The 20,228-nt window shown below is 65.3% G+C and overlaps 2 protein-coding genes across 5 annotated transcripts; one reads left to right on the forward strand and one right to left on the reverse strand.

The window, feature by feature from the left end:
- Positions 1-583: 583 nt before the first annotated feature.
- Positions 584-12,204, forward strand: LOC101932281 (histone deacetylase 6). Its single transcript, XM_065571201.1, is given in 22 exon segments — positions 584-807; positions 928-996; positions 1,377-1,503; positions 1,655-1,720; positions 2,073-2,132; positions 2,313-2,402; positions 2,628-2,734; positions 2,815-2,882; positions 3,165-3,312; positions 3,740-3,868; positions 4,141-4,309; positions 4,934-5,067; positions 5,384-5,452; positions 5,750-5,828; positions 5,830-5,943; positions 6,131-6,280; positions 8,046-8,220; positions 9,011-9,231; positions 9,364-9,444; positions 9,837-9,983; positions 10,289-10,417; positions 11,417-12,204. Coding segments are annotated over 22 exon segments (2,475 nt in total). The 5' UTR covers positions 584-733; the 3' UTR covers positions 11,486-12,204.
- Positions 12,205-12,878: 674 nt separating this feature from the next.
- Positions 12,879-18,971, reverse strand: LOC101949359 (WD repeat domain phosphoinositide-interacting protein 4). 4 transcript variants are annotated; one of them, XM_065571224.1, is made up of 11 exons: positions 18,829-18,970; positions 17,968-18,071; positions 17,622-17,696; positions 17,418-17,522; positions 17,182-17,287; positions 16,090-16,184; positions 15,925-16,004; positions 15,549-15,757; positions 14,665-14,766; positions 13,553-13,698; positions 12,879-13,472 (listed from the first exon to the last, which is right to left on the reverse strand). In XM_065571224.1, exons 1-11 carry the CDS (start codon positions 18,951-18,953, stop codon positions 13,363-13,365), a joined length of 1,257 nt encoding a protein of 418 aa, XP_065427296.1. In that variant the 5' UTR covers positions 18,954-18,970; the 3' UTR covers positions 12,879-13,362. The 4 variants fall into 4 exon arrangements, with proteins under 4 accessions (XP_065427296.1, XP_065427298.1, XP_065427297.1 ...); XM_065571226.1 differs by lacking the exon at positions 15,925-16,004; XM_065571227.1 differs by lacking the exon at positions 13,553-13,698 and having other exon boundaries at positions 13,251-13,472.
- Between the last annotated feature and the right edge of the window lie 1,257 nt (positions 18,972-20,228).

The following is a 20,228-nucleotide window of genomic DNA, read 5'->3' on the forward strand; positions in this document are numbered from 1 at the left end:
TTGAAATGAAGCTTCTTAAACTTTTTAAAAGCCTTATTGACTTGACATACAATAGTTTAGTTCTATAATCTAGACCTAGACCGAGCCCTTCTGAAAACGATCATCTGCACGACCAGCTCGCGAAACCCTAAACCCGAGTGAGTAAACGCAGACTCGGCCCAGCGCTTCGGAAAGGCGGCCGGCCCCTGGGCTAGTCTCTGCTTGGTCCTTTGTCCCGCTGGGCCTTGTCCCTGATCTCAGCTGCCCCGGGGCTCAAACCTGCCCCCCAGTCCTCAAATCCGCCTTAATCCCAATCCCCCTCCTGTCTCAGCCAGCCCAGAACCCCCCCATTCCCCAGTCCCTAGATGAGCCCTTCACATTCTCCGCCCCCCACCTCCTAGACCTGCCCCAGGCCGCGCTGGGTTTCGAGGGTTTTAGCCGGGGTCCCTCCCCAGTCTTCATCTTTCTCCTTCTCCGTGGGAAAAACCACCCAGGCAGCATGTGCCGAGATCCGGCTCGCGACATGAGCTGGATTTAACAGGACGACGCCAAGCTGCAGCCACCTCTGGGGCAGGGCAGCCAGAGAACAGCTGCATCTCCGCGCTGGGCGAGCCGTACCTGTGCGGTGTTATGTGCGGCTGTTCCCCAGCTGCCCCACCCCAGAAGTGGCTGCATCTCAGCATCAAGCGAGCCTTCCGCTAACCCTGTTTGTCTCCATTCCAGGCCGCCAGGACACCACGCCCACCGAGATAAGATGGATGGTTACTGCATGTTCAACCACCTGGCCATCGGGGCCAGATACGCCCGGCAAAAACTGGGAGTGGAACGGTGAGGGACTGGTGGTCAGAGCAGGGAGAGCCTAGAGCCAGGGTGTCCGTGGCCCGGGGGGGCTGGTGCTGAGACCCACTAACGAGCAACCCCCGTCACGAGAGTCTCGTTTCCTTCCAGAGTCCTGATCGTCGACTGGGACGTTCACCATGGGCAGGGCACCCAGTTCCTCTTCGAGGAGGATCCCAGGTCGGTCCCAGGCGCTTGGAGCCAGGGGAACCCAGAGCCGGGCTAGCAGGGGCTGTGGGTCGGGAGTGAGGGGCACCGGCAGAGCTGTGGGGGGCAGGGCTAGCAGGGGCTGCGGGTCGGGAGTGAGGGGCACCGGCAGAGCTGGGGGGCAGGGCTGGGCTAGCAGGGGCTGCGGGTCGGGAGTGAGGGGCACTGGCAGAGCTGGGGGGGGCAGGAGGCTGCGGGTCGGGAGTGAGGGGCACCGGCAGAGCTGGGGGGGGCAGGGGGCTGCGGGTCGGGAGTGAGGGGCACCGGCAGGGCTCGGGAGGGGGGGTAGGGGGCTGCGGGTCGGGAGTGAGGGGCACCAGTCACTGCCCCCCGTCTGCCCCTTCTCTCTGCAGCGTTCTCTATTTCTCCGTCCATCGCTACGAGCAGGGGAGGTTTTGGCCCCACCTTCCGGCTTCCGACAGCCCCGCCGTGGGGCAGGGCCGCGGAGAGGGATTCAACATTAACGTGCCGTGGAACGCGGTAGGTGCCCTGCCCGGGGCGGGGGCTGCGTGGGGGGTGAGCCGTCCCTGGGAGGTGTTATGTGCCGCCGTTTCCCAGCCGCCCCAACCCAGAAGTGGCTGCATTTCACCTCCCGCAGACCCATCTAACTGGTCTGCGTCTCTCCGTCTAGGTGGGAATGAGGGACGGGGATTATCTCGCTGCCTTTTTACACGTCTTACTGCCAGTGGCCTTTGAGGTACGTGGGGGGCAGGAATGGGGCAGGGCCTGTCCCCTCTCGGGGGCGCCGGCTCCCACCCGGCCCCAGGGCAGGGGGCTGGCTCAGGGGGTGGGAATGGGGCAGGGCCCGTCCCCTCTGGGGGGCGCCGGCTCCCATCGGCCCCAGGGCAGGGACTGGCTGGCTCGGGGGGGCGGGGAATGGGGCAGGGCCCGTCCCCTCTGGGGGGCGCCGGCTCCCACCCGGCCCCCGGGCAGGGACTGGCTGGTTCAGGGGGGTGGGAAAGGAGCAGGGCCCGTCCCCTCCGGGGGGCGCTGGCCGCAATCCGGGGCGTGCTGGCTCCGGGCTGCGATCTCCTCTGTTCTCTTCTCAGTTCCAACCCCAGCTGGTTCTGGTGGCCGCCGGGTTCGACTCTGTGCTCGGGGACCCCAAGGTAAGTGCCGCCCCATCCCGCCGCGTTTCGCAGCGCTGCCCTCAGGGGGCGCCCCAGGGGCTAGGCAGGGGGCCTGGGACTCGTTTCAAAGGGCAGCGGCCGGTCTAGGGGGCTGGGTGGGGGGCCCCACTGTGGGGCGGGGAGAGAGCCTGGTAAACTGATCTTTGCGTCTGCGCCTAGGGCGAGATGGCTGCGTCGGCCGCGTGCTTCGCTCACCTGACTCATCTGCTCATGGCCCTGGCGGGAGGCAAGGTGCTGCTGTCTTTGGAGGTGAGTGTGGAGCTGACCCACGGCACAGGCTCCCCCCCAGAACTGACTGCAGCTCAGCCCCGGGCGGCGTTATATGTGGCTGTTCCCCAGCCACCCCGCCCCAGAGGTGGCTGCAGCTCAGCCCCGGGCGGCGTTATATGTGGCTGTTCCCCAGCCACCCTGCCCCAGAGGTGGCTGCAGCTCAGGGCCGGGGGTGCTGTTGACCCGTTTTCCCCCCGTCCCCAGGGTGGCTACAATCTGAGCTCCCTGGCCGAGGGGGTCTGTGCGGCCCTGAGGACCCTCCTGGGGGACCCCTGTCCCCGGCTGGAGCCGCCTGTTGCCCCCTGTCGCAGGTGAGCGGGGTCCGAGCGGGTGGGGGTGGGGCGGCCCCACGTTTGCACCCCACTGACTCTGGGCTGCTCCCCTTCCCCAGCGCTCTGAGCTCCGTGTCCAGGACGCTCGCGATCCACGAGAAATACTGGCGGAGCCTGCGGAGAGGGGGTGAGTCCTGGCCCCCGGGGGTCCCCCTGCTCGCCCCCAGCCCCTCCAGGGTCCCTCAGCTCCTCTGAGATGCCCCATCCCAGCCCCTGTGGGGTACCCTCTCCTGCCCCCACAACCTCTTTGGGGGTCCCCTGGCCCCCAGCTTCCGATTCCACAGCCAGGAGCCCCACAACCCCATCCCCCTGCTATACCCTGCCCTCAAACTCCCACTGTGCCCCCCGATTTGATGTCACCCCCCATAGCTCAGGGGATTGGCTCTGATCTCCTCCCCCCCCCCCCCAGAGGCCGACACCCCCCCAGAAGATGTGGAAGAGGAGCCAGCCCCCACGACCCCCCCAGACCCCCGTGAGGTGACACGACCCCTCCCGGCTGCCCGCACTGGCCTGGTGTATGACGAACGCATGACGGAGCATTACAACATGTGGGACAGGTACAGCCCGAATTCCTGGGTTCTTTCCCGGCTCTGGGAGGGGAGTGGGGGCTGGTGGTTAGAGCAGGGGGGCTGGGAGCCCAGGACTCCTGGGTTCTTTCCCGGCTCTGGAGGGCAGTGGGGGCTGGTGGTTAGAGATGGGGGGGCTGGGAGCCAGGACTCCTGGGTTCTCTCCCCAGGTCTGGGAGGGGAGTGGGGCTGGTGGTTAGAGCAGGGGGGGGCTGGGAGCCAGGACTCCTGGGTTCTCTCCCTGGCTCTGGGAGGGGAGTGGGGGCTGGTGGTTAGAGCAGGGGGGGGCTGGGAGCCAGGACGCCTGGGCTCTCTCCCCGTCTCTTGGAACGGGGTTGGGGCTGGTGATTAGAGCGGGGGGGGGGCTGGAACCCAGGCGTCCGGGCTCTGAGTCTTTCCCTTCCCCCCCGCCCCACAGCCAGCACCCGGAGCTGCCCCAGCGGGTGTCCCGCATCTTCCAGCGCCACAGGGAGCTCCGGCTCACGGAGCGATGCCGCCGCATCCCGGCCCGCAGCGCTGAGGAAGAAGAGCTAAGAATGTGCCACAGGTAATGGGGGAGGGGCAGCCCGGACGCCTGGGTTCTGTCCCTGGCTCTGGGAGGGAGTGGGTCTGGTGGTTAGAGCAGGGGGGGCTGGGAGCCAGGACTCCTGGGTTCTCTCCCCGGCTCTGGGAGGGGAGTGGTCTGGTGGTTAGAGCAGGGGGGGGCTGGGAGCCCGGACGCCTGGGTTCTCTCCCCGGCTCTGGGAGGGGAGTGGGTCTGGTGGTTAGAGCAGGGGGGGCTGGGTGCCCGGACTCCTGGGTTCTCTGCCTGCCTTGCAGCCTGGCGTACGTGCAGAGGGTGAAGGCCACAGCTGGCATGAAGCCGCGGGAGCTGCACCGCCAGGGGGACCAGTACAACTCCATCTACATCTGCGCCAGCTCCTACGAGTGCGCCCGGCTGGCAGCCGGCTCTGCCTTCAACGCCGTGCGAGCCGTGCTGGAGGGCGAGGTGAGGGGAGCGGGGCTGGGGGCTCTCCCCTGGCAGTCGGGGCCAGGCATTGGGAGGGGGAGGGACTCGGGGCGGGGGGGGTACCAGGGGCCACACTCTCCCCTGCCCTTCCCCCCTCCCTTTGCCCCCCCAAGACTCAGAATGTGAACCCCGGCGTTCAGGCCAAATCCTCATTAAGGGGTTTTCGTTCCGTCTCCTTGTGTCTTCACTTGGAGATGAGACTTCGCTTCCCGTTCCAGAGGGTCCTTCCCCAGAGGTGGCTGCACCTGTCCGCTCGGGGATGGCTCGCCGGGCTCTGTTCTGTGCGGCTGTTCCCCAGCTGCCCCGCCCCAGAGGTGGCTGCACCTGTCCGCTCGGGGAGGGTCGCCGGGCACTGTTCTGTGCGGCTGTTCCCCAGCTGCCCCGCCCCAGAGGTGGCTGCAGCTGTCCGCTCGGGGAGGGTCGCCGGGCACTGTTCTGTGCGGCTGTTCCCCAGCTGCCCCGCCCCAGAGGTGGCTGCAGCTGTCCGCTCGGGGAGGGCTCGCTGGGCACTGTTCTGTGCGGCTGTTCCCCAGCTGCCCCGCCCCAGAGGTGGCTGCACCTCGGCACCGTCTCAGCCCCGGTGTGCTCTGTGCCCGGCTCTAGGTGCAGAACGCCGTGGCCATTGTCCGGCCCCCCGGGCATCACGCCGAGTCCGACACAGCCTGTGGCTTCTGCTTCTTCAATTCGGTCGCCCTGGCAGCTCGGTTCGCGCAGCGCCTGGCGGGACGGCCCATGAGGTGAGCGGGGGGCTGGAGGTTACACTGCGGGGCGGCTGGGGGTCTGGATGCCCCCTGGGTTCTCTCCCTGGGTCTGCAAGGGGAGGGGGGGCTGGTGGTTAGGGCAGGGGGGCTGGGAGCCAGGACTCCTGGGTTCTCTCCCTGGGTCTGCGAGGGGAGGGGGGGCTGGTGGTTAGGGCAGGGGGCCTGGGAGCCAGGACTCCTGGGTTGTCTCTCCAGCTCTGGGAGGGAGTGGGGTCTAGTGGTTAGAGCGGGGGGGGGCTGGGAGCCAGGACTCCTGGGTTCCATCCTCATCATCCCTTCTCCTCGTTGTCAGGGTGATGATCCTGGACTGGGATGTTCACCATGGCAACGGTACCCAGCACATGTTTGAGGAAGATCCGAGGTACCTTGTCCTCTGGTGGGGAGGCTGCTGGGGGGTGGAGTGGGGGGGTGTCAGCGGGGCGGCGATGCAGGTGGGGGAGGGGCGGTGACTGGGGCAGTGGGGTGGCTGCAGGGCCGATGCACGTGGGGGAGGGGCGGCAGCAGGTGGCGATGCAGGTAGGGGAGGGGTGGTGATGGGGCAGTCGGGGGGCAGCAATGCAGGTGGGGGAGGGGGAGGGGCCAGGGCAATGCAGGTGGGGGAGGGGGAGGGGCTGGGGGACAGGGTCCGAGCAGGACTAACCCCGCCGCCCCCCCCCAGCGTGCTGTACGTCTCTCTGCACCGTTACGACCACGGCACCTTCTTCCCCACCTCTGAGGACGCTGACGCCGACCGGGTGGGGAAGGGGCCGGGGCCGTGGCTTCACCCTCAACGTGCCCTGGAACGGCCCCCGCATGGGCGATGCCGAGTACCTGGCCGCCTTCCACCGCCTGGTGCTGCCCGTCGCCTACCAGGTGCGCCGGACACCTGGGTTCTCTCCCAGCGCCGGAAGGGGAGGGGAGGGGAGGGGAGGGGGGAGCCCGGATGCCTAGATCCGCTGGCAGGGGCTGGGGGTGAGGGGGTGGGGGAGCTGAGCCCGGATGCCTGGGTCCACCGGCCGGGGGGTGGGGGGTCTCAGCTTCTCATTCTCTCTCTCTGCAGTTCGCTCCAGAGCTGGTTCTGGTGTCGGCTGGGTTTGACGCCGCCCGTGGGGACCCGCTGGGGGGCTACCTGGTGAGCCCCGAGGGCTACGCCCACATGACCCACCTCCTGCTGGGGCTGGCAGGAGGCCGGGTCGTGCTGGTACTGGAGGTACGTGGGGTAGGGGCCTGTGCCCTCTGGGGGGCGCTGGCTGGCTGAGGGGGGTCAGGGAGTGGGGCAGGGCTTGTCCCCTGTGGGGGGTGCCGGCTCCCACCCGACCCAGGGCAGGGACTGGCTGGCTCAGGGGGGCGGGGAATGGGGCAAAGCCCAGAGCTAAACAGGGCGGACGGATGCCGGGCCACGCTGGCTGGGGGGTGTTAACTCCGGCGGGGGCGGGGCCCGGGCGCTCGGTTAACGCTTCACCCGCTGCCTGCTGGTGCCAATTCCCCGCAAAGCCTCCAGGGACGTCCCGAGGCGCTAAGGTGCTGGGGGAGCCAAGTCTGCGGGAAACGACCAACTCTCCCGGGGAGGGGAAACCTGGCTCTGAAACGGGAGGAAAATCTGAAATTTCTGGGGTCCCGGGGAAAGCAAATCCCGTCCGGGGCAGAACCGCTGAACCCCAGCCCAGGCGTGCGGCTGACGGACGTGAGATTTAATATTTGCCTCAATCCCTTTATTATTGATTCAACTGGTCCTGCTGCTCCGTGGCTTTCAGATACTATTAACCTGTCAGTTCATCTGCATTAGAATCTTCTTTAGCACGTTCATTGACTGTGATCTGGAGTTAATATCCAGTCTAGCCTTAACAGTCATCAAATGGAGCCATATGATTACTACCATCGATCTGATACTGAATGTTCTAATAATCTAATATTGCGGATTTGAGAAATCCTTTCATTATATTTAAATGTGAACAAAATGATCATTAAAAGAATTTTTCTTTGCGATAAACTTGAACAATAATACATTCAATATATCCTAGATACGTAATATACTTAATATTACATATATTTTATTTACTATAAAGTAGATAAATCTCTATTTTAATCATGTATTAAATATCAATTTTACGGTCTTATTTTTAAGATATAATATATTAAATACATATGTGATTATAGAATGTGGTGAGATATATGAAATCGTTCTGTCTAATACTGATTGTATATTACATAGAGATCTAAAATTAATTGTAGTAAAGATAAATTGTACTATATCATTTTAGCTACTATCTACTATCTACTGAATAAAACAATATAACCAACCGCTGAATTATAGATTGTGTACTAGACAAGACAGCTGTTCAAGTTACTATCTGTGCTAGATTTGTAATTCATTTACTATGTATATTTTATAGTCAATAGGAAAGCGACGATGTAGGAAAACACTAGAATGTTTAACGTTACTATTGTTACTCTATATTATAGATACGTTAAATCACATTAAATTTAACGTTATATATTAAAGTAATTAATAAGGTAGTTAGCTATGTGCTATAATTTAATAGTAAATATCCACTTTAATAAGTATTTATTGAACAGGACTCGCTAAGTGATCCCGTGTTGAATACGCAGTTTTCTCCTCTCTGTCTGGCCTGGGCTGAGCCGACGAGACGCCAGGCAGGGAGGTGCCGCCGGGGCCGGGCCGGGCGACGTTGGGCTGACCCCGGCCCGTGCTGGGCGCCCCGCGGTGACCTGCCGAGTCCCTGTTCTTGGCCGAGTTGGGTTTTCCTGATGCCCGTTTTGCCGGCCAGTTCCAAGCGATTCGCCCCTGAGGTCGGTGGCTCCCGGTCGCGAATCAGGGCCGGGAGACGCCAGCCCAGCTCCGGGCAGGGCGGGGATGTGGCCGGGGTCGAGGCCCGGTGTCTCTTGGTGCTGCGCCGAGGGTGGGGCTGGACAGACGGACGCCCCCAAACCCAGCTCTCTTCTCCCCCCTTCAGGGAGGCTACAACTTGGTGTCGATCTCCGAGTCCATGACCATGTGCACCCGGACCCTGCTGGGGGACCCGCTGCCCGAGCTGGGGCGCCTGCAAGCGCCACACCCCAGTGCCCTGCACTCGCTGGCCCGGGCGAGCGCCGAGCACCGCAGATACTGGGCCTGCCTGCGACTGGACGGTAAGTGTGCCTGCCCCCCCCGCCCCCCCCCGTGCAGCCCCCCCCAGCGGCCCCCCCCAGTGCCGAGCCCCTCACAGCGCGGCCCCCACCCCCAGCACTGAGCCCCCCCAGCGCCGAGCATCGCAGATACTGGGCCTGCCTGCGACTGGACGGTAAGTGTGCCTGCCCCCCCCGCCCCCCCCGTGCGGCCCCCCCCCAGCGGACCCCCAGTGCCAAGCCCCTCACAGCGCGGCCCCCATCCCCAGGGCCGAGCCCCTCACAGCGCCGAGCACCGCAGATACTGGGCCTGCCTGCGACTGGACGGTAAGTGTGCCTGCCCCCCTGCCCCCCCCCCCCGCCAGCACCAAACCCCTCACCCCCAGCGCCGAGCACCCCAGATACTGGGCCTGCCTGTGACTGGACGGTAAGTGCGTCCCGCCCCCCCCCCCCCCCCCCCCCCCGCCAGCACCAAACCCCTCACCCCCAGCGCCGAGCCCCCCAGATACTGGGCCTGCCTGCGACTGGACGGTAAGTGTGCCTGCCTGCCTGCCCGCCCGCCCCCCCCCGTTGTGGCCCCCCCCCAGCGACCTCCCCAGCGCCGAGCCTCCCCAGTGCCGAGCACCGCAGATACTGGGCCTGCCTGCGACTGGCGGTAAGTGTGCCTGCGCCCTCCCCAGCACCGAGCCCCCCCCAGCGTGGCCCCCCCCTCCCAGCACCAAGCCCTGCCTGCCGGGGGAGAGCGCCCCCTGCGCAGCGCCCGGCCCTGCCCCCGCCCCAGGGTGCTGCGCTACGTAATCTCCATCTCCCGCAGTGCCGATCCGGGAGGACTCAAGGCCCCGATCCGGGCAGCCGGGCCCCATCCGGGAGGACTCCCCACCAGAGGATCCCTCAGGGGGGTCCGAGAGCCCCCCCGTCTCCGAGGGCTCCGACGATGACATCCTGAGGCTGGGAGCCCAGCTGAGCCCTGACTCCGCCCTGCTGGGCGGGGCTTCCCCTGGAGGGGAGGAGCCTCCAGCTTCAGAGGTGTCAGAGGTAGGGCGGTGGGGGTGGTGGGGGGGGAGGATCTATTAAGGGGGGGGGGTGGTCTGCACTGGATGCCCTGGGATGGGAGTCACCTGGGGATCGGGGGGGGGTGTCTCAGCTCATGGGTCTTTTCTCTCCCAGGACCCCCCCAGCCTCCTGGACGAAGCAGCCGCCCTGCTCCCCTCCCCCTCCGTCAGCCTGGGGGTGGAGTTCGCAGACACGGTGAGCCCTGACGCGGCCCCCCCCCCCCCCGTTTCCTTAATCCTCAGTGCTGCCCACCCCCCGGCTGGGCCCTCCCCTGCGCCCCCACCCTCCTCGCCGGAGTCTCTGCTTCCCTCTGTACCCCCCCCCACACCCCATTTCCCAGCCCGCCCCCCCCCCCCCCGATGAGTGCTCCCATTTGCTGCTGCGCTGGGGGCCAGGACGCCTGGGTTTTCTCCTGGCTCTGGGAGGGGAGGGGGGGGCTGGTGGGTTAGAGCAGGGGGGACTGGGGGGCCAGGACGCCTGGGTTCTCTCCCCGGCTCTGGGAGGGGAGGGGGGCTGGTGGGTTAGAGCAGGGGGACCGGGAGCCCGGACGCCTGGGTTTGATCCTTGTCTCCCTCGTGTCTCTGCAGGGGACGCTCTACGCCGTGACCCCTCTGCCTTGGTGTCCCCACCTGGAATCGCTCCAGCCCCTTCCCCCGGCCGGGCTGGACGTGCTGGCGCCGTGTGAGGAGTGCGGCAGCCAGGCCGAGAACTGGGTCTGCCTGGACTGTTACCGGGTGAGACGGTGCCCCTCACTCCCGACTCGCAGCCCCCTGCCAGCCCAGCCCTGCCGGTGCCCCTCACTCCCGACCCCGCAGCCCCCCACCCTCCCCAGCCCTGCCGGTGCCCCTCACTCCCGACCCGCAGCCCCCCACCCTCCCCAGCCCTGCCGGTGCCCCTCACTCCCGACCCGCAGCCCCTGCCAGCCCAGCGCTGCCGGTGCCCCTCACTCCCGACCCGCAGCCCCTGCCAGCCCAGCGCTGCCGGAGCCCCTCACTCCCGACCCGCAGCCCCTGTGGCCGTTAACCCTTTCTCTCCCCAGGTGCTCTGCGGGCGTTACGTCAATCAGCACATGCTGGCTCACGGCTCGGTTTCCGGCCACCCCCTGGTGCTGAGTTACGCCGACCTGTCGGTCTGGTGCTACACCTGTCAATCATACGTCCATCACCCGGTAAGCCACGCCTCCCTTCATGGTCACATGACACAGCCCCCCCTCCAGGCTGGTCAGGGTTCCCCCTCTACCCCTGCCTACGTGAGGGGTGGGGGCAGGGGGCAGATGGGGGGGGCGGTTGCTGATTGGCTGGGGGCTGAATGGGTTAATTCTTGGGGCTGGGATGTTCCTCCCCCTGCCTTCGTTGCCATATGGAGCGTCCCAACTTTGGGAATAACACTCCCCCCGTCCCATTGCTAGAATGGAACATCCCCCCCATGAGCAAGTCACACACCTGTCCCACCTCCACCCCTGCTGTAATGGAATATTCCAGCCCCAGGAGGAACCCCCCCCCCCGAGTGCATAAGATAATGGAATGGTCTGATGCCAGGTGTGCCCCCCCCAATGGGGGGTAATTTCCTGGGTGGGGCATTCCATTGTGTTGAAGGAATTGGACCGTCCCATTCCCTGGCAACGGGGGAGTGCACCAATCCCTTCTCGCCAGTGATCATGTGATTCCTGGGGTGGGATGGTCCATTGTGGTGCCGGGAGGAGTATACTCTGCAGGGACTATTCCATGTTCTGGGCGGGGGGGGGGGAGGAACATTCCATTACAGCAGGAGGAGACTGCCACTTCGGGCTGGGCTTCTCCGTCACTGGTCGCTAGGGTCCCCCATCTGCAGCCGTTGGCTGGGTCCATTCTCTGCTGACTGGGGGGGGGGGGGGGGCGGAATTACTGCTGGCTGGGATGATCCATTCTCCCTGGCTGTGTCATGCCTTAGGGTGGGATATACTACTACGGGTTGGGGGGGGGGGATTTAGTGTCTGGGGCAGTACATTCCCTTATGTAGCAATGGGCGCTTCCAGGGACTGTTCCATTCTCTCCGGAGAGTGGGGGGCGTATGCATGGAGGCTGGGACATTCCATTATTGCCGGGGGGGGGTAGGCGGTTCCATTGTCCAGGGCGGGGGGCGTAGGCCAGCCCATTCCATTCTGACCTCCGTTCTCTCCCTGCCCCAGACCCTGCTGCCAGCCAAGGCCCTGGCTCACCGCATGAAGTTCGGGGAGGACCCGGCCACTGGGCTCTGAGCCCTGCGCCACAGGCAAGGGGGGGGTGTTCAGATTCCCCCCCCGCTCCCTCCATGATGGACCAACCCACTCTCTTAAAGGGCTACAGCCGTGCCAAACAACTCACCAGCAGCGAGAAAGGGCTTTCTTCCCCCCCCCCCCCATCCACTGGGGGGTCGGGTCCATCCCACCCCAATGCATTCACTGGGGATGGCTGCTCCCATCCCCACACCTCCTCTAGGGCTAGCCCCCTTGATCTCCACCCCCCCAGGCATGAGACAAGCCGCCTTCTGCTCCAGCCCGTCCCCCACTCCCGCAGCAGGCAGTGAGGATCACAGGTATGCGGGGGGGGTGTCATCCATTACTAACCCCCCCCCCCCCATAAACCTGGGACCAGCTGCATTAACATTACCAGCCCCTGGGCTCCGAGCCATTTCTCCCCCCAAGGGGGGGTGGGGCTGACTCTGTGGAGCAGGTGCAAGATAAAGGCTCCTCTATAAATCCTGGCGTGTGCTCTGCTAAACTCCAGATGGCCAGCAGGACCAGAGGAATACGGCCCTCCGTTTTTGTTAGTGTAGGACCTACAAGTGGGCTGGGGGCCAGGCTCCATGGACACAGTGCGATGTGGGATGGGATATGAGCCTTTCCCCTCGATGGGGCACCTGCCGCGGGCGGACGACAGGCACTCGCTGTCTTTGCTTTTCGGGTTGATTACTGCAATACAAGGTTCATGACACGTGTGCCGTTGTGCCCCCTTTAATCGCTGCTCGCCTCAGCCATGGGCCAGGGAGCGCCACCCGCAGACCCCTCGCCCCCCAGCAAGGTGCCGTCTCGTCCCGTTTGCCTACTGCCAGAGCAGCACGAGGTCCTACGGGCGTCACTTTAATAGAGCCCCCAGCAGCTCCCGAACCGCAGCCACAAACCCACCGGTGCCGATTGACTAGGAAACGCTTTTAAGCGCTTATGGGGCGCGGGCACAGCTCGGCGTTGGTGACAAAGGGAAAATCACAAGCCCGTTCCTAATCTTCACCAGGGCAGTAACTCTCCCAGCGAACGCGTTCCCACCCCCACCCCTTCGTCGTACTTCTGGCTAATGAGAACGCTGTCTCGTTAGGCCCAGCCCCTCCCATAGGCTCCAGGGGGATTGCTTTGTCTTCCCCATGCTCTTGTTCCATTGTGTAAGGGGGGGCGAGGCAGGTGATGTCACCGGCTCTGGGGCATAGGGGGTATTTAGCAGCTCTGAGTCCTCCAGGGCTGATATCTGGGCCTTCTGTTCATGGTCCTGTAGTTATGTCTAAGGGGTTAGTCTGCGGATGGTTTCCAGACTCACAATATGTTTCAGTAACAGTCATAGAGCGAAATCTCCTAACTCCCTCTCTGACGTTGATACACACATTGTAACAGGACAATGATGTTCAGCAGATGATGGCTTTTCAAATGATACCGCACACGGCATACTTTGTACAAAATATCATAACCATACACAAGCGGTGAACGGGGGGGGGGGGGGAATTTACAGCGTATTACAATGCGACTGAGGGTGGGGTGTGTCTGTGCCACTAGGCAAAGGGAGGAGCAGTAGAGGGTAAAAGCCAGGCTTTTTCCCTTCCAGGCAGTTGGGTGTGAAAGCAGGGGGTCTGGATTCAATTCCCAACACGCCCCAGCTGTTTCAAACTGAGCTGCAGCTCCGTGCGGGGTGAGCCCTTCCAGTGCAGTGTTATGTACAGCTGTTGCCCCACCCCAGAGGTGGCTGCATCTCGATGCCAGGTGAGAGCGGGAGAGGGTGGTGGATCTCACAGCCGGAGTTTAATGTTCCCATAGCTAGAAGTCCATTAACAGCGTCCCCCCCCCCCCCCCCGTGCAATTCTGGCCTCGGGCGGAGGGCGTCCCCAGGGGCCTCAGAAGTCGTCATCGTCGCAGATGTCCAGGTAGACATCAAAGGCCTCGCGGTTGCAGTTGCCGTCGGGCGTGAAGACGTATTTGTGGAAGGTGCCGTCCACGCAGATCGCTGCGGGGGGGACGGACATGGGTGTGAGATGGGGGGGGGTGAGACCCCTACCCTGCCCCCCCCACCCTGCCCCCACTGACCAATGACGGAGTTGACGGTCTTGGCGGAGCTGCGGCCGAAGGCACAGACGCAGGCCGACTCCGCTGGCACCGTGAAGCTGGCCAGACTCCACTGCGAGTCCACGTACTGGCCGATCACCGGGCCCACCTTGCCCACGCGCGCCAGCCTGGGGAGAGACGCATCAGGGGGCAGCGGGGGTACCTGAGCAGTGGGGGGGGGCCCCCGGGGGTATCTGAGCGGTTGGAGGGGAACCTGGGGGGGTACCTATGCAGAGCAGTGGTTGGGGGTGGCAGGGCAGCCCTGCGGGGGGTACCTACAAGGAGCGGTGGTTGAGGTGCAGCGGGGGGGTCGCAGGAGGGTACCTGCACGGAGTGGGGCCGTGGGGGGGGTCGCAGGGGGGTACCTACGCGGAGGGGCGGTGGGGGGTACCTACGCGGAGCGGGGCCGTGGGGGTGGTCGCAGGGGGGTACCTATGCGGAGCAGCGGTTGAGGGGCGGCGGGGGGGTACCTACGCGGAGCGGGGCCGTGGGGAGGGTCACAGGGGGGTACCTATGCGGAGCGGTGGTTGAGGGGCGGCGGGGGGGTACCTACACGGAGCGGGGCCGTGGGGGGGGGTCGCAGGGGGGTACCTACGCGGAGTGGGTCGCGGGGGGATACCTACGTGGAGTGGCGGTTGAGGGGCGGCGGGGGGGTACCTACACGGAGCGGGGCCGTGGGGGGGGGTCGCAGGGGGGTACCTACACGGAGTGGGGCCGTGGGGGGGGTCGCAGGGGGGTACCTACGCGGAGCGGCGGTTGAGGGGCGGCGGGGGGGTACCTACGCGGAGCGGGGCCGTGGGGGGGGGGCGGCAGGGGAGTACCTACGCGGAGCGGTGGTTGAGGGGCGGCGGGGGGTACCTACACAAGCAGCGGGGGGGGCTCGAGGGGGGTACCTACGCGGAGCGGGGCCGTGGGGGGGGTCGCAGGGGGGTACCTACGCGGAGTGGCAGTTGAGGGGCGGCGGGGGGGTACCTACGTGGAGGGGCGGTGGGGGGGGTCACAGGGGGGTACCTACGCGGAGTGGCAGTTGAGGGGCGGCGGGGGGGTACCTACGCGGAGCGGGGCCGTGGGGGGGGTCGCAGGGGGGTACCTACGCGGAGCGGCGGTTGAGGCGCGTGTCCTTGAGGGCGAAGACGTGAACCGTCCCCTTGTCGCTCGACGCGCAGAGAAACGACGAGTCGTGGCTGAAGTTGATGCTGTGGAGATTGGGGTGGGGGGGGGGTTACCGAGCGCCGCGTGCTCCCCCTGGCAGTGCTCCCCCCCAACAATGCCCCCCAGGGGGTGCTGGGGGGGTCCGTGCCCGGGGCTCTCACCAGTACAGGATGGAGGGAGCAGTGTGGGGGGGGGGGTCCGTGGCGGGGTCTGTGCCTGGGAGAGGGGGCAGTGCGGGGGGGGGGGGGGTCCATGCCCAGGGGGCAATGCCGGGGGGGGTCCGTGCCCGGGGCTGTCACCAGTACTGGGTGGAGGGAGCAGTGCACAGGGGGGTCCGGAGGAGGGGGCAGTGCCGGGGGGGTTTGTGGCAGGGGCTCTCACCATACAGGGTGGAGGGGGCAGTGCCGGGGGGGGGGGTTGTGCTGGGGGGGGCGGTCCGTTGTGGGGTCTGTGCCTGGGAGAGGGGACAGTGCTGGGGGGGTCCATGGCAGGGTCGGGGGGGCTGTGTCTGTGCCCAGGGGATAGTGCCGGGGTTCACACCAGTACAGGGTGGCGGAGTCTGGGCTGGGGAGATCTGTGCCGGGGGGGGTCCGTGCCCGGGGGAGGGGGCAGGGCCCGGGGCTCTCACCAGTACAGGGTGGAGGGGGCAGTGCCCAGGGGGGTCCGTGCCTGGGGGAGGGGTCCGTGCCCAGGGGGGTCCGTGCCCGGGGGAGGGGGCAGTGCCGGGGCTCTCACCAGTACAGGGTGGCCGGGTCCGTGCCCAGGGGAGGGGGCAGTGCCGGGGGGGGTCCGTGCCCGGGGGAGGGGGCAGTGCCGGGGCTCTCACCAGTACAGGGTGGCGGGGTCCGTGCCCCGGCGCAGCTCCACCAGCTTCTCCTTGCTCTGGGTGTCGAAGAGGCGGATGAGGGTGCCCTGGCGGGAAGCCGACGCCACCACCGTGCCCGGCTGGTTGAGGGAGACGCAGGCGATCTCGCCCTGGTGGGCGTTGATGGTGAACGGTGCCGACGAGGTGCCCGGCTGGGTGCTCGACAGGTCCTGGGGGTGGGGGTGGGACTGAGACCGGGCTGCCCCGGTGTGCCCTTCCCCCCACATCTGCCCCCCCACAGCCTCACAGTGACCCCCCTCCTGGCCACCCCATGCTGCCCGTCGCCTCTGCAGGAAAGGGAAATGGATCCCGCCCCCCCTCGGGCCTCCCCACTCACCACCAGCTGCAGGCTGCCACACTTGTGCCCAGGGAACACCAGCAGCTGTTTCTCCAGACTGGGACAGAGATCGCAGAGCCCTGGGGAGGAGAGCAGGAGGCTGGGGGGTGCCAGGCTGGACAGGGGGCGCCGCGGGGAGGGGGCGTCATGCTGGGGGGTCTGTACCTTTGGGGTTGTCCCGCGTGTCGAACTCGAAGAGCTTGGTGGGGTTCTCCGGGAAGGAATAAACGTAAATACGGTTCCTCAGCACAATGATGATCCTGAAACACAAGAGCCCGGACACCTGGGTTCTCTCCTGGCGAGGGGAGGGGAGTGGGGTCTGGTGGTTGGGGAGGGGAGGGGCTGGGAGCCAGGACTCTTAGGATGGAAGAATCCCAGGCACCGCTACAGGCTGGGGACCGAGTGGCTAAGCGGCCGTTCTGCAGAAAAGGACCTGGGGGTCACAGTGGACGAGAAGCTGGATATGAGTCAGCAGTGTGACCTTGTTGCCAAGAAGGCTAACGGCACATTGGGCTGCATTAGTAAGGGCATTGCCAGCAGATCGAGGGAAGTGATTATTCCCCTCTATTCGGCACTGGTGAGGCCACACCTGGAGTATTGTGTCCAGTTTTGGGCCCCGCACTATAGAAGGATGTGGACAAATTGGAGAGAGTCCAGCAGAGGGCAATGAAAATGATCAGGGGGCTGGAGCACATGACTTACGAGGAGAGGCTGAGGGAACTGGGGTTATTCAGTCTGGAGAAGAGAAGAATGAGGGGGGATTTGATAGCTGCTTTCAACTACCTGAGGGGGGTTCCATAGAGGATGGAGCTCGGCTGTTCTCAGGGGTGGCAGATGACAGATCAAGGAGCGATGGTCTCACGTTGCAGTGGGGGAGGTCCAGGTTGGTTCACTAGCAGGGTGGTGAAGCACTGGAATGGTGGGTTCCCTAGGGAGGTGGTGGAGTCTCCTTCCTCGGAGGTTTTTAAGGCTCGGCTTGACAAAGCCCTGGCTGGGATGATTTAGCTGGGAATTGGTCCTGCTTTGAGCAGGGGGTGGGACTAGATACCTCCTGAGGTCCCTTCCAACCCTGATATTCTATGACTCCTGGGTTCTGTCACCAGCTCTGGGAGGGGAGTGGGGGCTAGTGATTAGAGCAGAGGAGGGGGAAGGTTGGAGCCCGGACGCCTGGGTTCTCTTCCCAGCTCTGGGAGGGGAGTGGGGGCTGGTGATTCGGGGAGGGGGGTTGGGAGGCCGGACGCCTGGGTTCACACTCACTTGTCGTGTCTCATGCGCACGGCCAGGGCAGGTTTGGTGAAGGTGAATTCCAGAACCAGCTTGTCTTTGCCACCTTTCCCCTCGCGGGCGTCGTCCCAAATCAGCACTGCCGGGGGGCGACGTGGGTGAGAGCAGACAGTGCTACCTCCACAACCCCCCCACCCCTCCCAGAGCTGGGGAGAGAACCCAGGAGTCCTGGCTCCCAGTCCCGTCCCCCCCCCCCCCGGGATACATACCTGAGATCTCTGAGAATTTGGGGTTCCCTCCTCCCCCTACAATGGCCAAGAGGTTGGATCGATGCAGCATCTCAACCAGGGCCACGCTGCCCACCTGCTCGTGATCTGGGGGGGTAGAAAATCAGGGTGCAGTCCAATGCCACTTCCAATGCCCCCCCCCGAGCCAGCCAGGCCCCCCATTCCCTGCCCTCCCCACATCCTTACCCAGGTGCCCTTTCTCCATGAGCGGCTCCACATTGTAGATTCGCACCCCGGACTCCATCGCACAGCAGAAACAGCCTGGAAGGAGGGGCAGAGAGCGGATTAAACCCCAGTCCACCGCGGGGGAGGGGGCTTCCCGGACGCCTGGGTTCTCCCCCTGGCTCTGGGAGGGGAGTGGGGTTTGGTGGTTAGAGCAGGGGAAGGGGCAGGGTCCCGGACGCCTGGGTTCTCCCCCTGGCTCTGGGAGGGGAGTGGGGTTTGGTGGTTAGAGCAGGGGAGGGGGCAGGGTCCCGGACGCCTGGGTTCTCCCCCCAGGGCGCAGAGGTGGGGTTCAGGGGGTGCTGCTTACTCTGGTCCTGGTTGAAACGCAGGCTGTTCACCCCGCGTTGCTGCGCCATGCTGCAGGAGCGGTGGATTCTGGGGGGGCCCCTCCCGGCTCCGAGCAACAGGCAGCTGAAGAGTGGGGGGAGGGGCAGGGGGTGAGAGGAGCATGAGGCTATGCTCCAGCCCCCCATGCCCAGCTGTCTGCCCCCCACCCAGCTCCCTCAACCCCACTGCCCCCCAGGATCGCCCTGCCCCCCAAAAATCCCCCACTGTCCTCCCTATACACAGCCTCACAGCCCCCCAAATCCCCCCGCCTCCCACTGTGCCCCAGTCCCCTCACTCCTCCCCAAGCCCCCACCCCCACCACTATGTTTCTATCTGGGTGCCCCCTGCCCCACAGCATTCGCCTTGCCCCCCATCCCCCAAATCCATCTCCCCAAACCCGCTGACCCCACAATCCCAACCTCACAGCCCAGCCCCACCTCCCCACTGCCCCCACGAACCCAGCCCCACCTGCCCCCCAATCCCAGATGCCCCCTCCTGCCCCACCTGCCCCCACGAACCCAGCCCCACCTGCCCCCCAATCCCAGACCCTCCCTCCTGCCCCACCTGCCCCCACGAACCCAGCCCCACCTGCCCCCCAATCCCAGATCCCCCCTCCTGCCCCCACGAACCCAGCCCCACCTGCCCCCCCAATCCCAGATGCCCCCTCCTGCCCCACCTGCCCCCACGAACCCAGCCCCCCCTGCCCCCCAACCCCAGACCCCCCCACCTGCCCCCACGAACCCAGCCCCCCCTGCCCCCCAATCCCAGACCCCCCCTCCTGCCCCCACGAACCCAGCCCCCCCTGCCCCCCAACCCCAGACCGCCCCCAGGCCCTGGTTACCCCGCAGGAAGGGGGGCGGGAGGCAAACACCAGCTGATCTGGTTCTGCCGGGTCACACAGGGGAAGGGACGCTGACAGTTCGTCACGTGATCGCCCTGGATGATGGGGGAAGCCTTGGCGGCCATGTTCGACGCTGGCAACGGAGCTGTGTTGCCCTTAGTAACGCCCGTTGGCAGCCATCTTGGCTACTGGCAAATAGCCAAACAGCCCCCCCCCCGCATGTCAAAGGAAATAGTCACACCCCCCCACCCCCAATGGAGACCTGGGAGCCAGGACTCCTGGGTTCTCTCCCCGGCTCTGGGAGGGGAGTGGGGGCTGGTGGTTAGAGCAGGGGGCTGGGAGCCAGGACTCCTGGGTTCTCTCCCCGGCTCTGGGAGGGGAGTGGGGGCTGGTGGTTAGAGCAGGGGGGGCTGGGAGCCAGGACTCCTGGGTTCTCTCCTGGCTCTGGGAGGGGAGTGGGGGCTGGTGGTTAGAGCAGGGGGCTGGGGGCCAGGACTCCTGGGTTCTCTCCTGGCTCTGGGAGGGGAGTGGGGGCTGGTGGTTAGAGCAGGGGGGGCTGGGAACCAGGACTCCTGGGTTCTCTCCCCGGCTCTGGGAGGGGAGTGGGGGCTGGTGGGTTAGGGCGGGGGGGGGCTGGGAGCCAGGACTCCTGGGTTCTCTGCCTGGCTCTGGGAGGGGAGTGGGGGCTGGTGGTTACAGCAGGGGGGGCTGGGAGCCAGGACTCCTGGGTTCTCTCCCCGGCTCTGGGAGGGGAGCGGGGGCTGGTGGTTAGAGCAGGGGGGGGCTGGGAGCCAGGACTCCTGGGTTCTCTGCCTGGCTCTGGGAGGGGAGTGGGGGCTGGTGGTTAGAGCAGGGGGATTGTCTCCTGCAGTCTATGCCTGTGCTGCCCCCCCCTCCCCAAAGCGCCCCCTGGTGGGGCTGGAGCAGCCGGGAACTCCCCCCCCCCCCCAGTCATTCGTATCTCTCCTCCCCAACACACCCGTGAGAGGTGTGGAAAAGGGGAGGAGCCAATACAGTTACCTGTGCTGGGGTTCAGGGGCACCTGGGCTGAAGAGGGGGAGGGTTTTGTGTCTGATGGGGGCAGGGGGAGAATGATACACTCGCGGGGGGGGGCACGACCCAGGCAATCCTATGACCTTCCTAATACCCCCCCCCCCCCCCGCAGGGTGACCAGACAGCAAGTGTGAAAAATCAGGACAGGGGGTGGGGGGGTAATAGGAGCCTAGATAAGAAAAAGCCCCAAATATCAGGACTGTCCCTATAAAATTGGGACATGTGGTCACCCTCCCCCTCCCCCCCTGCTCCAAGCCGGGGAGAGAACCCAGGCATCCTGGTTCCCAGCCCCTGCTCTAACCACCAGCCCCCCCTTACTCCCATGCCAGGTGTAATATTAGCTGTGA

This window comes from Chrysemys picta, chromosome 17, assembly GCF_011386835.1.
Source record: "Chrysemys picta bellii isolate R12L10 chromosome 17, ASM1138683v2, whole genome shotgun sequence".
NCBI classification, from domain to species: Eukaryota; Metazoa; Chordata; order Testudines; family Emydidae; genus Chrysemys; species Chrysemys picta.

What these genes read in the sequence shown, in the direction of transcription:
- LOC101949359 (XM_065571224.1), bottom strand. Translation starts at nt 18,953, where the DNA reads ATGGCCGCCAAGGCTTCCCCCATCATCCAGGGCGATCACGTGACGAAC. An exon ending in CCCGCCCCCCTTCCTGCGGG is followed by an intron (nt 18,072 to 18,828) that starts GTAACCAGGGCC and finishes CCCACTCTTCAG; the next exon opens with CTGCCTGTTGCTCGGAGCCG. An exon ending in CAAATTCTCAGAGATCTCAG is followed by an intron (nt 17,288 to 17,417) that starts GTATGTATCCCG and finishes GCCCCCCGGCAG; the next exon opens with TGCTGATTTGGGACGACGCC.